The sequence below is a fragment of the Toxorhynchites rutilus genome, chromosome 1 (genome assembly GCF_029784135.1).
Source record: "Toxorhynchites rutilus septentrionalis strain SRP chromosome 1, ASM2978413v1, whole genome shotgun sequence".
In the NCBI taxonomy this organism is placed as follows: domain Eukaryota; kingdom Metazoa; phylum Arthropoda; class Insecta; order Diptera; family Culicidae; genus Toxorhynchites; species Toxorhynchites rutilus.
This window is the reverse complement of record NC_073744.1, coordinates 129,066,700-129,084,810: the sequence shown is the minus strand read 5'-3', so window position 1 is coordinate 129,084,810 and position 18,111 is coordinate 129,066,700. Positions and strand designations below refer to the sequence as shown.

General features: G+C 41.1%; 1 protein-coding gene across 6 annotated transcripts in view; it reads right to left on the bottom strand.

Annotated features, from left to right (window-relative positions):
• Positions 1-954: 954 nt before the first annotated feature.
• The window catches only part of LOC129775676 (septin-4), a 31,075-nt gene continuing 13,918 nt past the window's right edge, over positions 955-18,111 (bottom strand). For 5 of the 6 annotated variants that reach the window (XM_055780694.1, XM_055780684.1, XM_055780702.1 and 2 more), the window contains exons 2-6: positions 9,285-9,618; positions 2,762-3,200; positions 2,381-2,697; positions 2,073-2,317; positions 955-2,015 (exon numbers count right to left, since the gene is read on the bottom strand). In XM_055780694.1, coding sequence (XP_055636669.1) covers positions 1,932-2,015; positions 2,073-2,317; positions 2,381-2,697; positions 2,762-3,200; positions 9,285-9,291 — 1,092 coding nt within the window. In that variant the 5' untranslated portion in view covers positions 9,292-9,618 and the 3' untranslated portion in view covers positions 955-1,931. Of the gene's footprint in view, positions 2,016-2,072; positions 2,318-2,380; positions 2,698-2,761; positions 3,201-9,284; positions 10,857-18,111 lie in introns of those variants that run through there. The other variant, XM_055780676.1, reaches the window with a different exon arrangement.

Genomic DNA, 18,111 nt, shown 5'->3' with positions numbered 1-18,111 from the left:
ATACCGTTTCCCCTCAAGCACTTATTGACGACACGGTCACACCTTTATTCCACATATCTTGAGCATAGCCTTCTGGCCGTGAATGTTCCGCGCGGCCGTCGATGTTGATGCATGGCCGGGGTATCCATACGTTGCCCGATGTTTAGGATTGTCGTGATGGACCCACTTTTCATCGCCAGTAACGATTCGATGCAAAAAACCCTTTCTTTTATGCCGTTGGAGCAGTTGTTCGCACGTGAAAAAACGGCGTTTGGCGTTTCGTGGCTTCAATTCATACGGCACCCAATGTACTATCTTTCGGATCATTCCCATTGCTTTTAAACGTGTATCTGCAAGTTCTTGTTGCGTTTGTGACGGATCTTGATCGAGTATAGACTCGAAATCTTCATCTTCAAACTTTTTTGGCGGTTCGAAACGTTCTTCATCTTCCAAGTCAAAAATGCCACTTTTAAATCGTGCAAACTACGTCTGACACATTAGCTTAGTTGGAGCATGGTCACCATAAACTTCCACCAAAATGTGATGCCTTTCCACAGCTTTTTTCTTTATATTAAAGTAATGAAGTAACACTCATTACGAAATTCGACATATTCGATGTGGCAAAAAACTATGTTGTTTACGCTTCAACTTTATGATATATACTGGAAAAGACGCGCAATGACAGTAGATTTCCAATGAATGTCTGGAAATTTGATTCACTGGAATAATAATCAAGTTACGTCATCTGTTGTAAAACCGAAGGAATTAACCGGTACACCTAATAGTTGAAAATTATCTTGGCTTACAGGTTAAATGAGAATACTATTTGAAAGCCTTTGAAGATAAGAGTGGTGTGAATTGATCTCGCAACCAGCCGAATGAGATAGTGAAAAGGAATATAGTTTTAAGCTTCTTCCATTTCTCTCAGATGTTCACCTGGCCCCATAGTCGCTTGCATGCCAAAATGTAAAACATGTTTCGTTCAAATCGAGTTTTATTGAAATATCTAGTTTCTAGTAATACTAATCATGGTTGCACTGTTCTTTACTTTTGTATGTGTGTTGCTGCTACCGTGACGAGATTCGTGATAACTTAGACTTGCAAACCAAACACCATCAGGATAGATTAGGACATGATACAGATGTTGTATAAATAAATGGATTCTGCCATTGCAAAAAAACTCTTTTTGGATAAATAATGCTCTGATCAAATCTATAAAATAAACACTTCAATAGCAAAAAACAAGAATAAATATACCATCTAGACTTTCTGTTCACTTTCTCGCACTCAAGATATTCTCTATAAAATATGATGATGCTCTAAAAATAACAATTAAACCGATCGTTCAAAACAATACAGAACTTCTACCTCTCCTGTGTATTAAAACATTAAAAATTCAGATTGAGTTGTCATCTTGCTTTCCTTACTGTGTATATTGCACGATTGTTTGGTTTCTGTCGGGTGCCTTGTTTTTTTTTGATAGGTGGTTCTATTTCCAGGAGAGCGAACTGTTCTATTTGATTGTGTTCTTTGGTCGTTACAGCGTTTTTCATAAATATTATCAACATTTTCCTGCCCAAAAAAAATGTGGATTAATTATGGTGATTTTTGTTTGCTACAATACGTTAGACATCAATTGAGTGTTATCTATTTCACTGGTCGTAAACATTCTTCATTTCAAACGAGAAACTAAGAGTTTGATGTGTTCTACACAAGTTTTCACAAATGCTTATAAATTGTTATGTCTTAATCCGGATTTCGACGAATAACTCATTCAATTACTTCGGTTATGATTTTATGTGAATATGTTGTTTTGTCTATGTTTTCTTTACGTGAGTGTATGTGAGATGCCTTAACCTATAACAAAATTTCCACCTAAACGTTGCGCGTGTTTCAATGTGTTTACGTGTCACGGAAGTTTACGTAGTTATTGTGGGTATCCCTGCATGCGTCTAAACGTCAATGACGGCATCGTTGAGTTGGGTAGATTTCAGTTTTTCCTGCATTTGCGCTAGCATATCCTGCATTCTCCTGATCTGTAGAGTAATGAAAAGGTTGAAATGAGAGAAAAATGTAAAGGACCCAATACTAACCTCTTCCTCCTTCTGCTGCAGTAATCTATCCGTATCGTTCAAACCGCTAGCCTCGTGGCTGGAAGCAATCGATTCTCGTTTCAGCTTGTTACGTTCGCGCATTGCATGTTGCGATATCTGCGAAATGCACTGGGCTCGGAAGTTTTCGTAATGCACATCTCGTGTTGTATCCTTGAGGTCCTGCATGTGTGTTGAGATCAGCATCGTACGCAGCTTTATTAGGTCACTGTGCTGAGGATTTTCGGCTGCAATTGAGGTAGAACATAATGGTTAATTAAAGCAATTAAAAGTTTATTAAATCTCCTTACCATCCACCACTCCCCAAGGATACTGACGGCCCCGAATCCGTTTGCCGGCTACCTCCAGCACAATGTTACTTCCAACCACCGCGAATGGTATACTTGCCTTCAGTTCACGATCTTGCTGTTTAAAGTCCTCATCTTCGTCGGAGTCACAATCCGGGAACTGGTAGATCAGAATTCCGTTCGATTCGATGTCTTCCAGAATACGGGATTTAAGCTTTTGCACTTCGGTCGTGGTCAGCGTGTCAGCCTTGCCGATAACTACCACAATGTTAACCTTTTTATGCATCCTTCGCATCAAGTCGATGTCCATCTGTCGGAGACTTGGAGGAGCGTAAGTTTTCGTGCCAATTTTTTTCAATGTCTACGTTTGTTTGAACTACTTACCCATGTGCCCATGGCGGTACAAAATACAGCAAACAATGAACACGATTGTCCTGAATGTTACGTCGGTTTAGGCCGCTCTCGTCGGTGAAGTACTGCCGGAACTGCTCATCGATGTATTGCGTACAGACGCGCCAGCTGTCCTCGCAGTTGAGCGCGTCACCGAAACCGGGCGTATCCACGATAGTCAACCTCAGCTTGACGCCTTTCTCTTCGATGTCCAAAGTTTTCCTGTCTATCTTGGTGGTCTTATCTATGCGCTCTTCGTCATATGGAACCGTTCGGTGCTGGTAGAGATCCGTTAGAAACAAACTATTCACGAGAGTAGATTTGCCAAGGCCACTCTCACCGCAAACCATCAGTGTGAACTCGAAGCCACGTTTCACCGACTTGCGGTGCACCTGCTCGGCAAGCGTTGCGAAACCGATGTAGTCGCGTTCAGCTAGAAGGGATGAGACGAATGGATATGAACTATCAAATGCGGTTTTGTTTGAAAAGTCGTTTGGTGTTCGTCGAATCAACCCGCTCTCTTGTTCTAGAAACATCAGATGATTATTTGTCCTTTGAGAGCATATCAAATTATATGAGGGGCTTAGAATGCAAGGGGTGTAAGTGCCTTGATCGATTTCTCTTCATACACGTTTTCTTTCGTGAATAATTCAGCGCACAAAAACATTCCAATTTGATTTTACTATAGAAACCGATAATTGAGGTTCTGACCTATCGTTCACATTGTCAAATAAGCTGGGAATGTGTTTGCAGTTAAGTTATGATCAAAAGAGAAAGTCGATGAAGAGAAATCGATCAAGTCACTTAAACCCCTTGCATTCTAAGCCCCTCATATGTCATTGATTAGTATCGAGGTGTATTAATTCAAGTTTTAACCAGCAGATAGTTGACGGCAAACTTTGGCAGATGTTCGGTCCTTCTAAACAAATGTGTTTTCCTTATATAATACGGTAGCTTTCGTGCTTTGAATTGATGAAAAAATAGGAAAATTTTGGTTTAATATAACCGAAGCTACATCCTACGCCCGATATTTTAAGCGATTGAACTGCCTTAACATATCAGCACTTTTCCAAGCATTCCAAAAGTGTTGAAAAGTGCTGATATGTTAAGGCAGTCCAATTTCTAAGAAATTTGAAGATTTCCTAAGTAATTCGCTCTAGTAGTTATGTCTAACCACCATGGCTAGAGACACTTTCTGTCCTGTTTGTTTTTGATTCCAACAAGCACGGAGCACAATGAATATTTATTTGCGTGGGTTTGAAGAGCTGGGTTTTAACACATCAATTTTTAGTTTGCAGCCCTCAAAAAACCAATACCAATACAAAAAACCAATACTTTTTCGCTTGGTTGTTCGACGTTCGATGTCTTTGTCTCTAATATCAAGTGGAACTCAGTATTTGATTTATGTCCGAACACGTTTTGCAACAGTTGATCGCCGATCTGGCGTAGTGGTACATCTATACCTCTCACGCTAAAAGTCTCAATGAAAGTAAAGTGACGGACCAGCCAAAAGTGTCGAAAGTCACTAAAAAAGTTGATCGACATTTCGAACTGTCCCCAATATTGTTCTTCAAACCTGATCCGGAACTTATCAGGGCGTTGCAAAAGTTTTTACCCATCTATGCGTTGGTTTTATTCAATAGATAGGTGAATGGTAGGATGCTTGAATAAAACAACAAAACGACCTCTCTTAAGCGCTTGGCTTAAGCGCCACCTCTTTCGAGGACCAATCGCCGCGTTAGTTGCCCAGCTAGAGGCCTGACAGGCAGGCCTAAAGTGTATACTTTTATAAGGATCGGGGAACGATCGAGCTGTACCAATTCCTGCCAGCGAAGACTTCTAGAAGACACCCGTAGAGTACTCCGAGAAAACCGTCAAAAGACCAAGAATCACCCTAAAAGGCACAGAAAACCACAACAGGGTTTTCTCATCACCGGAAATATTCAGCGAACAAATCACCCGACCGGCTCAACCATCTGTGAAACAAAGGCTCCAAAACAACAATGAAATCCAAATATTAATCATGAGACGCGGATAACGTGAAACCTTAATGAAACATAAAATGAACGATTACAGGATCACATGTATTGACTTTTACTCCTAGACATTATAATGACAAAACTCTCTGAATGCTTGAGTGGACTACGGGTTTCATTTTACTTTGATTTCGTACATTTCTTACATTTCGTATATTTAACTTTGCTTGAATCTAAGGGACATCACATGTGCACATGGACAAAACAGGGTACCTGGGGAGTGCGGTGAGGGCACAAATTTCCTCACCCACTCCTTGTAGTTTTCTAGATGCGGATTTCCGCCGGTTGGTTCTGTCCAGCGGTTACTTCGAAGGCGCGATGTTGACGGCGCAGTCTTTTCTTCGACGTGTTTGCTTGTCGGGTATCGCCAAGAGGAATTTTCCTATTTTGCAAAGTTTGCAAATTACCGTAATTATAATTAGCCAATAATTCTCACATCATAATAACTACCTGTCGCTTTATTTCTCGCTCAAATTGCATCACGGAAAAAACGCTGTAGAAATTTAATTTTTAGGAATTATATCTTCAGCTTTCGCTTATAATCAGATAAGAGTGTATAGATCATGTTGGCCATGCTTCACTGTCAATTTTCCGTAAATTTGGAAAAATGTTGTCGAACGAAAAAGAGCGTCGTGAATTAATCCTGCGCACTCATTTCGAGAATCCGGAGTTGTCACATCGGGACATCGGTAAGATGCTGGGAATCGTCCAATCCACGATCAGCAGAGTACTAAAACGATACTTCGAGAACCTAACCATCGACCGGAAGGTGAAGAACGGCAAAAATGGATGCTCCGTCAGTGAAAAAGATCACAAGCGCGTAGTTAAGCAGTTTAGACGTGATCCGAGAAGTTCGGTCCGGGATGTCGCCAATAAGCTGAATTTGTCAAGTTCATTCGTCCAGCGGACCAAGCAGCGGGAGGGCCTGCGTACATACAAGGTTCAGAAGGCTCCTAACCGCGACGAAAGACAAAACATGGTGGGGAAGACGCGAGCCCGGAAGCTGTACACCGAAATGCTGACGAAGCCGCATTGCCTGGTAATGGACGACGAAACCTACGTCAAAGCGAACTTTCGTCAGCTGCCGGGCCTGTTGTTCTTCTCCGCAGAAGACAAATTCAGCGTTCCGGAGGAGATTCGCAAGCAGAAACTATCCAAGTTTGCCAAAAAGTACATGGTGTGGCAAGCGATCTGCTCTTGCGGAAAGCGGAGCGCCCCCTTCGTGATGACCGGCACGGTAAACGGGCAGGTTTACCTTAAGGAGTGCCTACAGAAGCGCTTACTACCACTATTGAAGCAGCACGAGGGCTCGACCATCTTCTGGCCGGATCTCGCTTCGTGCCACTATTCAAAGGACGTGTTGGAGTGGTACGAAGCCAACGGGGTCACCTTCGTGCCAAAGGAAATGAACCCGCCCAACGCGCCGGAGCTTCTTCGCCCAATAGAGAAATATTGGGCGATTATGAAGCAGGCCCTCCGGAAGAACCCAAAAGTTGTCAAATCGGAGGCGGACTTCAAGAGAAAATGGATATCTGTTAAAAAAAAACTACAACCTGACGTTGTACAGAACCTTATGGACGGGGTAAAGAGGAAGGTGCGAGCATACGGGCTTGGGCTCGAAGTATGAATAAAAAGAAAATGCCAAAAGTTGTTTAATAGTTTTTATTTTACTGTCTAAAGTTTTCAAAAGGATCGCTCTACTGGGCGAATTTCTACAGCGTTTTTTCCGTGATGCAAATTGATGGGACACACCCTTTAAATAAGCGGTTCTTTAGGATGCTAGGAACAATGCTCTCACTGAAAACCATTCAAATTATAATCACAAAGCACCACGTTATATAGAGAAAACTTACAAATGGCGATCGCGAACAAAACACACAATGGTTCCGCGATGTCGGACAGTTCTTGGCAAAATGGTCGAGGAACATTGTAGTCCTCAGATAAACCGCAGGGTATCTCGCGATTCAGAGCTCAAGCTCAGCCGAAGACAATTTCCTCAAAGCATCCCCTTGTGTGCATCTTGCTTCAACTAACCGTCCTTGAATACGAACTTCTCATTTTCCTCCCCAAACTCAAGGCCACGGAAGTAAGCGCTGCGCGAACAGACACTCATTGGCCGAACAACTTTGGCGATTAAGCTTTTTCGCCCAGCTGCAGGGAGGTGGAATGGGAAATCTAAGCTCTTAAGTATACTTTCTGGAGTATCTTTCAGATTACTTTCAGTTGTGACTTAGTGGAGGTACACTGTGAATGTTTCGGTGTGAGTTCTAATTTGAATATATGAATGTGATCTTATTAGTGATTATTAATTATTCTAACCAATAAATAAATAAATGAATAAATAAATAAATTTAAAAATAAATAAACACAACTCAACAAATATTCACACCAATAATAAATAAGTAAATAAATAATCTTTAAACACTATATGACGATAACAGTTGTGCCAACTGTTACAAGGTTTTTGATGTAACCTAGCCCGAAAATCTATGCATTTGAGCTTATCGAAGATGATTTTTTTCAACACTGGATGTGAACAATGCTCGAAGAGAACCTGCGAGAACTCGGTGTTAATAACCATCTTCGACAGTGTGCAGGAGGACGGTATATTGAGAGGAAAGACGAACCACGAGCTCAAGCATCTCATGCAAGGCATGTTGCAAGAGTACTGGACAACTATCATGATTGCAAAATTTTCCTCATCCTCATCCTCATCCACCTTTTCTGCAGAACAAGGGCCGCTGGCACCACAATAGATCAAACTAATGGTCGCAGTGGTTCAATGCTCCTACAGAATGCTCCTACAGAAGGGCCGCTGGCATTTAGGTGTCTCCGCAGGAATCTCGCGGTTTTCGGGACATGTTGCATTGTCTTGTCAACATTTTGCTTTGGTGTGACCGAACGCCCATCATTTGGAGCATTGCATGGGCAACGGGTGATAAGGCCTCGTTCTCTCACGAAAATAACCAAAGTCGATGAGTTCCGGGGTGTACGTCAAGTCTATCGTTGGAATGTTCACGAAGGAAGTCGGTCCGGTCGGTTCGTCGCTTAATTCCCCTCGCACCTTTTGACCTGACCTTTTGGTCCTGAAGATAGCTAACGATTTCTTTTTCGATCATGTCAATGGGCTGTACACAGCTCATAACGCACTTGACACAGTTGGGATACTGGTGGTACGTAACCCTCACCTTTACCCGTCGGGTAGATAGACCATCTGGTAGGTTACAGTCTTTGTGCTTGATAGCGGTTCCACACTTTTAGGGCGTATACCGCACTACCACTATCAGGGAGAGGGCCATCCATTTCTCTTGCCCAGATTTCGATGGACTTACGGGTGAGGAAGGACGCGGTAGGCAGCGCTTTGTCTTCGTCATTGTCATCTACGCCAGTAGTCCGCAGCACGATCAACTCTCCGTGATTACTGCCAGGTTCTACTGTCTACGAACACAAGGAATCTCGCGGTTGCCATTAGAAGCGGGGAGCTAAAGTGGTTGTGTGATCGACTAAGCATGAGTGGAACGAAAATTTGTAAACGATCTGTAGATATGTTTCGATGGCGTGTATATTTTAGTGTCGGCCCCTGTACTTTCTGATGAACCGGAAAAATACTAGGACTAATAGAATGAGTCGAATTAGTTGGCGACGTGTTGAAAAAGATGTTTAATTTCCTATGGAATGTAATTCCAAAGTAAGTACAAGAGGAAAAAAACAACAAATCCAACAATGGTTCATTTTTGATTGATGTAACATCATACTTAGTTCGACCCGTACATGTAAACAACGAAGATGTACAACCGTGTTTGGCAAACTAATATGTTTCTGGAAAATCCAGTTAAATATACTGCCTTGTTATTTTTATAACCGTTCGCACCTGTTCGCACACGGGAAGCATTGAACTAATCGCTGGCATATAAATTTGCTGGCATTTCCATGTTTCCGAGTACAAGTGTGCAGCGGACGTTAACAACGTCACCCCCCCAAAAGGCTTTCTTCCTGAAAGTCACTCAAGCGTCAATCATCTGATTCAGATCGCTGTCTATATTCTCATTACGCACCGTTTCACTCGGTCCATTGGGGGGGAACGAAAACAACAACAGTTATCACTTTGGTAGCGAACTTTATTCCAACTTTTTTTTTTCTATTTTGCAACGCCCATTGCAATTCGAGTCGTCTCGGACTCACTTGGGCACAGACAGAGATTCGCGCAGATCAGGTGAATCGATACGTATCTCTGTAAACTCTGGCGGTGGTTTTCCGGGACATCGATATCTGACAAATGCTGTGTGCTTGTGTGTTTCGTTTTTATCTCAACTTGAAACGTGACTGAACGATGAATAATTATCTTCCGGATTATGTAATTACTTCAATTCTGGGTAACGCGTCTATCGCAGATTGAATTGAGCAAAAGTGAAACGAGCGAATTGCAACCAGACGTAAAAAAATAACAATACAATATAGTTATTCAGCCTTACTTTACTCACCAGCCATGTTTTGTTTCGCTGCACCTTTCCGTTGCCAACTTCCTTTGTGTGTGGTGGCTGTCCCAATTTATCCAGCCAGCAGTGGAAAGGTACACCTCCCCTAATTCGATTTGTGGGATAGACAGAGTGTCGCCCTTATTTTTCCTTCTTCGTGTGCACTTCCTGCGTCTCCCACGTCCACCAGCAAAAGTTCACTTTATCAAATTGCATTTGTGTTTGCACTTTCACGGCATTTTCACTGCTTCTCCCTAGCAAGAGCACTACTAATGATCACACCCAAACGTGTTACACCTTAGGCACCCAAATCTGGCCATAAAATTGGCTGGAGGAAAACCTGTACCATTCGAAACGAAAAAAAACTACCATCAACACACCGTTACCGCTTGGTTGCTCTCTGGGTACTAGAGCTGGATAATATTTTGATATCATTTGGTGATGTTTCTCTCGTGTCACGCGGCTGCGCACGCACTCCCCGGGCTCTGACTATTCGCAAACGTTGTCCCCTCTCTGCAGTAGCAGCACCGGAGTTACACACGGGTTATCCGTCGTGGGCTTCTGTTGGTGTGTTTGGGTTCGAGTGAACGGGAAAAAGAGAGCTACGGGAAATCGAATTACCGATGCATTTATTTTGCTTTCTGTTTCCGTCGCGTTGGTTGGGCGCGTCAAACTTTTGGCGGATTCGTTCGAAACTGTTTGGGAGAAGGTTCTTTTATCCTGGCGCCTTCGTGAGCTATTGAGGATAAAGTTGAATGTACTTAACATGGGCGAAAGGTGTATTTGTGTTATCCCTAATTGGTCAGTAGCCTTCGTTACAACGAAAATATTTCTTGCGTTACTAACTTGAGTTGTAATGGCTTGGAATCTGAATCGAAATGTAGCGAACATTCCAAAAGAAAACGTGAATCTGAATTTTATTATCGCTTGTGTGAATTTTACAGGATTATCCATTTTGTGTGTCGAAAAAAAACCCTCTGTATCCTAACAGCTGTTCAAATTGGATTTTCCAGATTGTATAATTGAAAATTTGGTCAATCTTACTCCGTGATCACACAATTAGACTCTTTTTCCTTTTTTTTGTAGAGCTATGCAAAAACTATTGTTTACGCAGACCATAACCATGGCCATGGCCGAGAAACCATCCGAGAGATAATCGAAAATTGCCTTCAAAAGATTGCTTCTACATTTATTTGGACAATTCAAGCAATAAAGTAATCGAAAACTGAATTATCTATTAGGTGCTCGAGTATGAAATGCAATTTGAAAAACAAATCGTTTAAATCAAAAGAACGATAGGAGAAAAATTTCCGTTACAGTTTTGATGAACCTTCGTACTTTTCTTCGGATACCATCAATCGAAGTTTGGACTCTCTGTGGGTCAACCTCAGGGGATATTTTATACCACGATCTCTTCATGTCTGCAACATCCCGAGCAATGTAACAAACTTTTTCACTTTTCTTCCAAAATTCTGTACAAAAAATGTGTAACATCGAAAATGAATCGTTTGTTTGAGGAACCCCATAAGTCCATTTCACTTGCGAGAAAACGAAAAAAAAAACTGTTTTTCTCAAAATTTTGACCTGGTTCTCCTATTTGTTGGCATCAGGTTCGGTTATTACACTAAAAACATATTATTTGGGACCGCTACTCCATCAGTATAACAGGTTGAGCCCAAAAAATAATGCTTCAAAGTTGGTGGACTCAGGGGGTTTCTCAAACAAACGAGAAATCAGCGCATTATTTAGCGGTTTTGAAGCTTGATTTTTTAAGAACGAAACTTACCTAAAGGGTGTGTCACATCAAATTGCATCACGGAAAAAACGCTGTAGAAATTTAATTTTTAGGAATTATATCTTCAGCTTTCGCTTATAATCAGATAAGAGTGTATAGATCACGTTGGCCATGCTTCACTGTCAATTTTTCGTAAATTTGGAAAAATGTCGTCGAACGAAAAAGAGCGTCGTGAATTAATCCTGCGCACTCATTTCGAGAATCCGGAGTTGTCACATCGGGACATCGGTAAGATGCTGGGAATCGTCCAGTCCACGGTCAGCAGAGTACTAAAACGATACTTCGAGAACCTAACCATCGACCGGAAGGTGAAGAACGGCAAAAATGGATGCTCCGTCAGTGAAAAAGATCACAAGCGCGTAGTTAAGCAGTTTAGACGTGATCCGAGAAGTTCGGTCCGGGATGTCACCAATAAGCTGAATTTGTCAAGTTCATTCGTCCAGCGGACCAAGCAGCGGGAGGGCCTGCGTACATACAAGGTTCAGAAGGCTCGCGGTTAGACGAAAGGCATAACATGGTGGGGAAGACGCGAGCCCGGAAGCTGTACACCGAAATGCTGACGAAGCCGCATTGCCTGGTAATGGACGACGAAAACTACGTCAAAGCGGACTTTCGTCAGCTGCCGGGCCTGTTGTTCTTCTCCGCAGAGGACAAATTCAGCGTTCCGGAGGAGATTCGCAAGCAGAAACTATCCAAGTTTGCCAAAAAGTACATGGTGTGGCAAGCGATCTGCTCTTGCGGAAAGCGGAGCGCCCCCTTCGTGATGACCGGCACGGTAAACGGGCAGGTTTACCTTAAGGAGTGCCTACAGAAGCGCTTACTACCACTATTGAAGCAGCACGAGGGCCCGACCATCTTCTGGCCGGATCTCGCTTCGTGCCACTATTCAAAGGACGTGTTGGAGTGGTACGAAGCCAACGGGGTCACCTTCGTGCCAAAGGAAATGAACCCGCCCAACGCGCCGGAGCTTCGCCCAATAGAGAAATATTGGGCGATTATGAAGCAGGCCCGGAGGCGGACTTCAAGAGAAAATGGATTTCTGTTAAAAAAAACTACAATCTGACGTTGTACAGAACCTTATGGACGGGGTAAAGAGAAAGGTGCGAGCATACGGGCTTGGGCTCGAAGTATGAATAAAAAGAAAATGCCAAAAGTTGTTTAATAGTTTTTATTTTACTGTCTAAAATTTTCAAAAGGATCGGTCTACTGGGCGAATTTCTACAGCGTTTTTTCCGTGATGCAATTTGATGTGACACACCTTTTAATTATAGGCGATAAGTTGTTTTTCAACCGAAACGTCGTGTTGCTAGCGATATATGTTGCTCTACAAAGGCGTTAGCAATATCGTAGTGCGTCGGTGTGCGAGGTAATAAAAAATTAAATGGAAAATCCCATTGGTGATAATATTTCTTATTGCATGTTTCTAGTTGTTAGTTGCTTATTGCTCCGGTGTGCGAGCCGTCTAAGCCGTTCCAATGAATTTTACCCTTCTCATGACTTTCACTTACATTTCGGGGTCGTGTCCGGGTCGCAATCCGAATCAGAAGACATTCCGATTGTGTTGAGTTGATCATGCTTCTTAGGCGTCGTGCACAAATTACGTAACGCTAAAAATGCGATTTTGGACCACCTCCCCCCCACCCTATGTAACAAAAAGTAACGTAAGACAAACCCCCCTCCCCCTCAAGTTACGTAACGCTAATCTGTACACAAAGTCAAAGCCGTTAGAAAAATTTTCAGCTTTTCAAGTAATGAGATTATCAACGTAATGAAATCAAATATCTGCCCAGGTTGGAGTCAAATGTTCATACGTAAGTTTCTCATATGCAAGTAGTGACTACGCAACAACTTTCGGCAAGTTCATAGAATCTTGAACAAACAGAGACGGAAAATTAATGCTCACATCCAGTCAACTATAATTTTCGAAAAACAAGAAGAATGAAAAGAATAATCAAGAAGAAATCAGGATGATTCATATTGGGTTGTCGCGCCGATTTTTGGGAAAACAAAATCATCATTCTCAAGGAAGACTTACTATTTTTCAAAATTTCATTCTACATTCTTCTTGTTTTGTCTACAATCTTACGTCATCTTTCGTACAGCTCAGAAATTCTATCCTCGTATTTTTCATGCTGACCAGTTGTAGTTCTTGCCATTGAGAGAATTTTGGAGAGATCCTTTGATCGTTTATATTTTTTTCCCAGAACCTACAGCATCATTAGAGTGATTTTCTGAGAAATCAATATTCAGAATTTCTTTGAATTCATCGTCCATACTCTGGAATGAATCTTTATTCATTAAAAGAAAAAATCAGACCGACAGTGGATGAATTGTTGATTTTTTTAAAACTTTGATGTTATTTAACTCAATTGAACACACTTAAAGTTGATTCTACTTTGAATCTGATCTGACGAGCGTATGTTATAGAAAATCTTATTACACTGACTATGAATTCAATTCATATGTACACATCATACAAGATAATGTTGTTCCTCGGACATAATCTCATTATCATTTCTTAGATTTGTCAAATATTCTGGTTATATGAAATTATATAGCACTGTTTTGAAAAGTCTTGAAATATTTGAGCGTTGTGAAAATAATTCGGAACTTTCATTCTGAAAAATCTGAAAAGTAATCGACTGAATAGATTTGCAACGATCATACATCTTAATAAATAAGTTTGGTAGAGTTTTGTATTAGGAGAATTTAATTTAATGTAAGCAATATACATGTCCAGACCGGAGATTCAGGACAGTTGAAAGTTCTCATTTCGAAGCAGGAAAACTTTGACAAGGATCCCAGTATATTTTTTACGGATAATTTTTATTCTGATAAAGTAAAAAGTACAAAAATCAGGAGAAATCAGGATCATTTCTTAAAAATCAGGCAAAATTTAGTATTTATCAGGATATACAACGTTAGGGAAGGATAGGGAACGTGACAAAAAGTCTTGAAAATCCAGAAAAATTGGGAAGGTTGCGTATCTGCTCACACCTGTTGGAATTGGTGCTTACAAAACATATAGTGTTTGGTTGAAGGAAACATGAGCTGGTTTAAATTGATGTTAATTTACACAATAGTAACTAATACTTCGTTTAATGCAGCAGTTCCTGTCGTTACATTCCACTACTTGGGTCCCTTGTTTCGAGAGTTTTTAATCCAAGTGAGATCCCTCGTGATTATGAGGAAGTATTGAACCTGTTAATTCCCGGGAAAGAGGGACAATCCGACGTTCAACTCAGTTGAAAACAATGCGTGCTGGAGCATCTGTAGGAACTAATATTGCATCAAGATTCAACAGATTAAAATGATAAATCGAAAATATCTATGACATTTTAAGGGTTTTCGTCTGGTCCTCCATCTAGATTAATTCTGATTACTGGCTTGATTATTTCGTGATACCGAATAACCTCGAATTCAGAAAGGTTGTCAACCCTGTTTAAAAATAAACCCATGAGAATATGCGTTCGGAGAACAGTGCCTTCCTGAACGAATCGCAACGTACATTGGACCACTGTATTGAACTGCTTCAGCATTACCGAGATGCCCTAGCTTTATTTTGCATCCAGCGAAAAAAACAGGAATAAGCTTATGTTTAGCTACCAATACAAACTCGCGTTACGTAATTTGTGCACGATGCCTTATGGAATCGGTAAACAATAAATGAAATTGTATATCTATCGCAGAGCCACTTGTGGTGATAATTGGAAACACGGACTTATGGGGTTTATCAAACAAACGACTTTTTGAAAACATAATATAAGGGAGTTCGTTTCGTCTTGGGAGGATTGAGGCCCTTCTCAAAGTAATCAACTACATTGTGACGGTACCACTGAAGCACTCATCGACTGTAGTAGTATATTTTCTCCATCTTCAAGGAATTAAGTGTTAGGGGAACTGGGGGGAATGCGGTCATCCTAAGGAACATGCCCATTTCCTGTGTCCACATTCCACTAAAATTCCCGTTCTTCCAAGAATATTGTAGCTGAATTTATTGTATTTCAAGAAAGTGAGCGGTTTTTGTTATGAAAATTGAAAATAGTACATTTTTCATTATTAGAAAAAAGTTTAAAAATCGAACTTTTTTTTGTGAGGAGGTGAACTGCCCATGATTGCATAGGAGACGTAATCGACAACATCATTAGTATGATGATGATGGCAGTATTTGCTTCCGATCAGCTGCCAGGATTCATATTCTCAAGCTGGAGAGAATACAATATCGTTGCCTGCGTATAGCCATGGGGTGTTTGCATTCGACACATACGATGAGTCTCGAAGTTTTGGCAGGAGTACCCCCGCTTACTCTTCGGTTCACAGAATTATCCTACAGATTTCTCATCCGTTGCAAGATCATGAATCCATTGGTGATTGATAACTTCGAAAATCTACTCCAACTGATCCCTCAGTCAAGTTTTATGTCTTTATACCATGAGTACCTTACCCACGACGTGCACCCTTCACCAGGCATCTCCAACCAAGTTTGCTTCCCATACTTTTGCAATTCCTCTGTCATTTTTGATCTGTCCATGCGACAAAAAATCCATGGAATCCCAGATCATCTACGCTCCGATTATATTCCGCCGATATTTTCGGCAGAATATGGGAAAGTTAGATCTGATAAAATGTTCTTTACTGACGGTTCATTCATAAACGGGTCCACTGGCTTCGGCATCTTCAATGAAAATTCTAGTGCCTCTCTCAAATTCAAAGATTCTTGTTCCGTGTATGTCGCTGAACTGGGTGCGATATACTACGCACTGGGGATCATTGAAACATTGCCCATCGACCACTATTTTATTTTTTCAGACAGTCTCAGTTCAATAGAGGCAATCCGCTCAATGAAGGTTGATAAACGCTCATCTTATTTCCTAACTAGAATAAGACAACTATTGAGTGTTTCGGTCGAAAATTTATTCAAGATTACCTTAGCATGGGTTCCCTCTCATTGTTCGATTCCGGGGAATGAGAAAGCGGACTCGCTAGCTAAGGTGGGCGCTTTAGAAGGCACACTTTTTGAAAGGCAAATTGCTTATGATGAATTTTTCCACATTCCTCGTCAGTATACGCTCGTAAGTTGGCAGCGCATGTGGAATGGAGATGAGTTCGGTCGTTGGTTACACACGATTATCCCTAAGGTCTCGACGAGGGCATGGTTCAAGGGATTGAATGTAGGTCGTGATTTCATTCGCGTGATATCTCGGCTTATGTCCAATCACTACAACCTAAACGCGCATCTCTATCGCATTGGGCTCGCAGCAAACAATCTTTGTGATTGTGGCGATGACTACCACGACATCGAGCATGTTGTCTGGTCGTGTATCCGGTTCCATACTGCTCGCTCTTAGCTCTCTAGAGCACTGAGAGCACAAGGCAGACAATCGGAGATCCCCGTCCGGGATATCTTAGGTAGCCGTGATCCTGATCTTCTGCTTCATCTGTACCTGTTCCTCAGAAACGCCGATGTCAACGTTAAATGATGTTTCCTTCGTTGTGTCCCCGTTTTATATCCCTCCTATCCGATCGATAAACTTTTACTTAGTCGCGGCAATACATACACACACTCTTTACAGATACACGGGCCAAAGGTTGTGCAGTCCACTGATCATTCAACAAGAGCCAAAGTTTGTACCGCTCATGACAACTCTACATGAACTGTTGATTGCGCCGGTTAGTGACCATTCTATCCTGGATTCCTCGAGTCGAGAAAGACGCACCACGCTAGATATGGGGTACAGACTAGGGGGTCGTTGCTGATTAAGGGTCAGCTGCATCCCAATAGGAAGTATCCCGTGTCGGGCACACGTACAGAGCATTGGAGACAGCAACATCCGAATTACGAAAACACTTGTAATACTAACCTCGAGCCAACCGCGAGTAATCGGTTACATATTACTAACATAGATAATAAGAAAAATTGTCAAAGTATTGAACTCCCGGCCCCGTGAGGCTAACGCCATATGAGCCTTGATAAAAATATATATTTTGGAAAAAAAAACATCATTAGTATTGGGAAAACGCATCTTTATTGTTTTTTTGGCCTACAATCATAACCATGCAAATTTTCGAAGAAATTATCTGTCCAGTTGAAGGATATTATCGGCAAAAAGATGGCCTACGTGATTTTGGGGATTATAACATATTTTTTCCATTTAGAAAACGCTTGCATCTATTTATGCGGACAATCAATCGTTTCAATGAACATTTGTCCGCATAGCTAGACGTAATCACCAGGCTGCTCTGTTTGTAGCGTTAGTATTTACATTTCCGACAATAGTCAAAACGTCTCCGTCGGTAGTTTCAATTGTTATCGGATAAAATCAAAAAGGGTTGGAAGAAATTTAGGGAAATGTCTGGGAAGTCTTGATTTGTTGCGAGTCTATGATAGTACTTTTTTCCTGAATATAATAATTCTGGGATATGATAAGAACAGCAGGTTCATGTTTTTCTTCAATTAATTGAATTTGCAAAGGCAATCTGCAATGTTGGTAATTTTAGCAACATGATTTACCATAAACGATCAATCGCATAAAGATGGTGGAGTTACTTACTCCAACGGTATGAGTAAATGCGGAGTATCTGGAATAATTCAATGTTGAATCCGAGGAGTTATAATGCTAAGAACCAATATTATTTCAATTTTACTACTGATCTGATTGTTTCATTTTCTACTTGAAGATTCAAATGCGGAAATTTAGATAATTATAACATTAAAAAAAACACAATTGCTTATCTTTGTTCATCGTGTACAGAAAATAGTAATTATATTATATAAGCAGTATTTCAATGGTTTCTTATATTTATCTATTAGGAAACACTAAGTAATAAGTCATTATCGTGACAGACATGTTTCAACTATACAAGGAATGTGATTGAAATGTAGATTTAGCTTATAGCACATAATACTGACAATTGTTGATTTTCGAACGATGTATGAAAGCTGTATGGAACTACGTCTGTTTATGCGGACAAGCAGTGATTTTTCGGAAACGTTTTTTCGAAATTGCACAAATGTTTTCGAACAAAAAATGTTTGTTT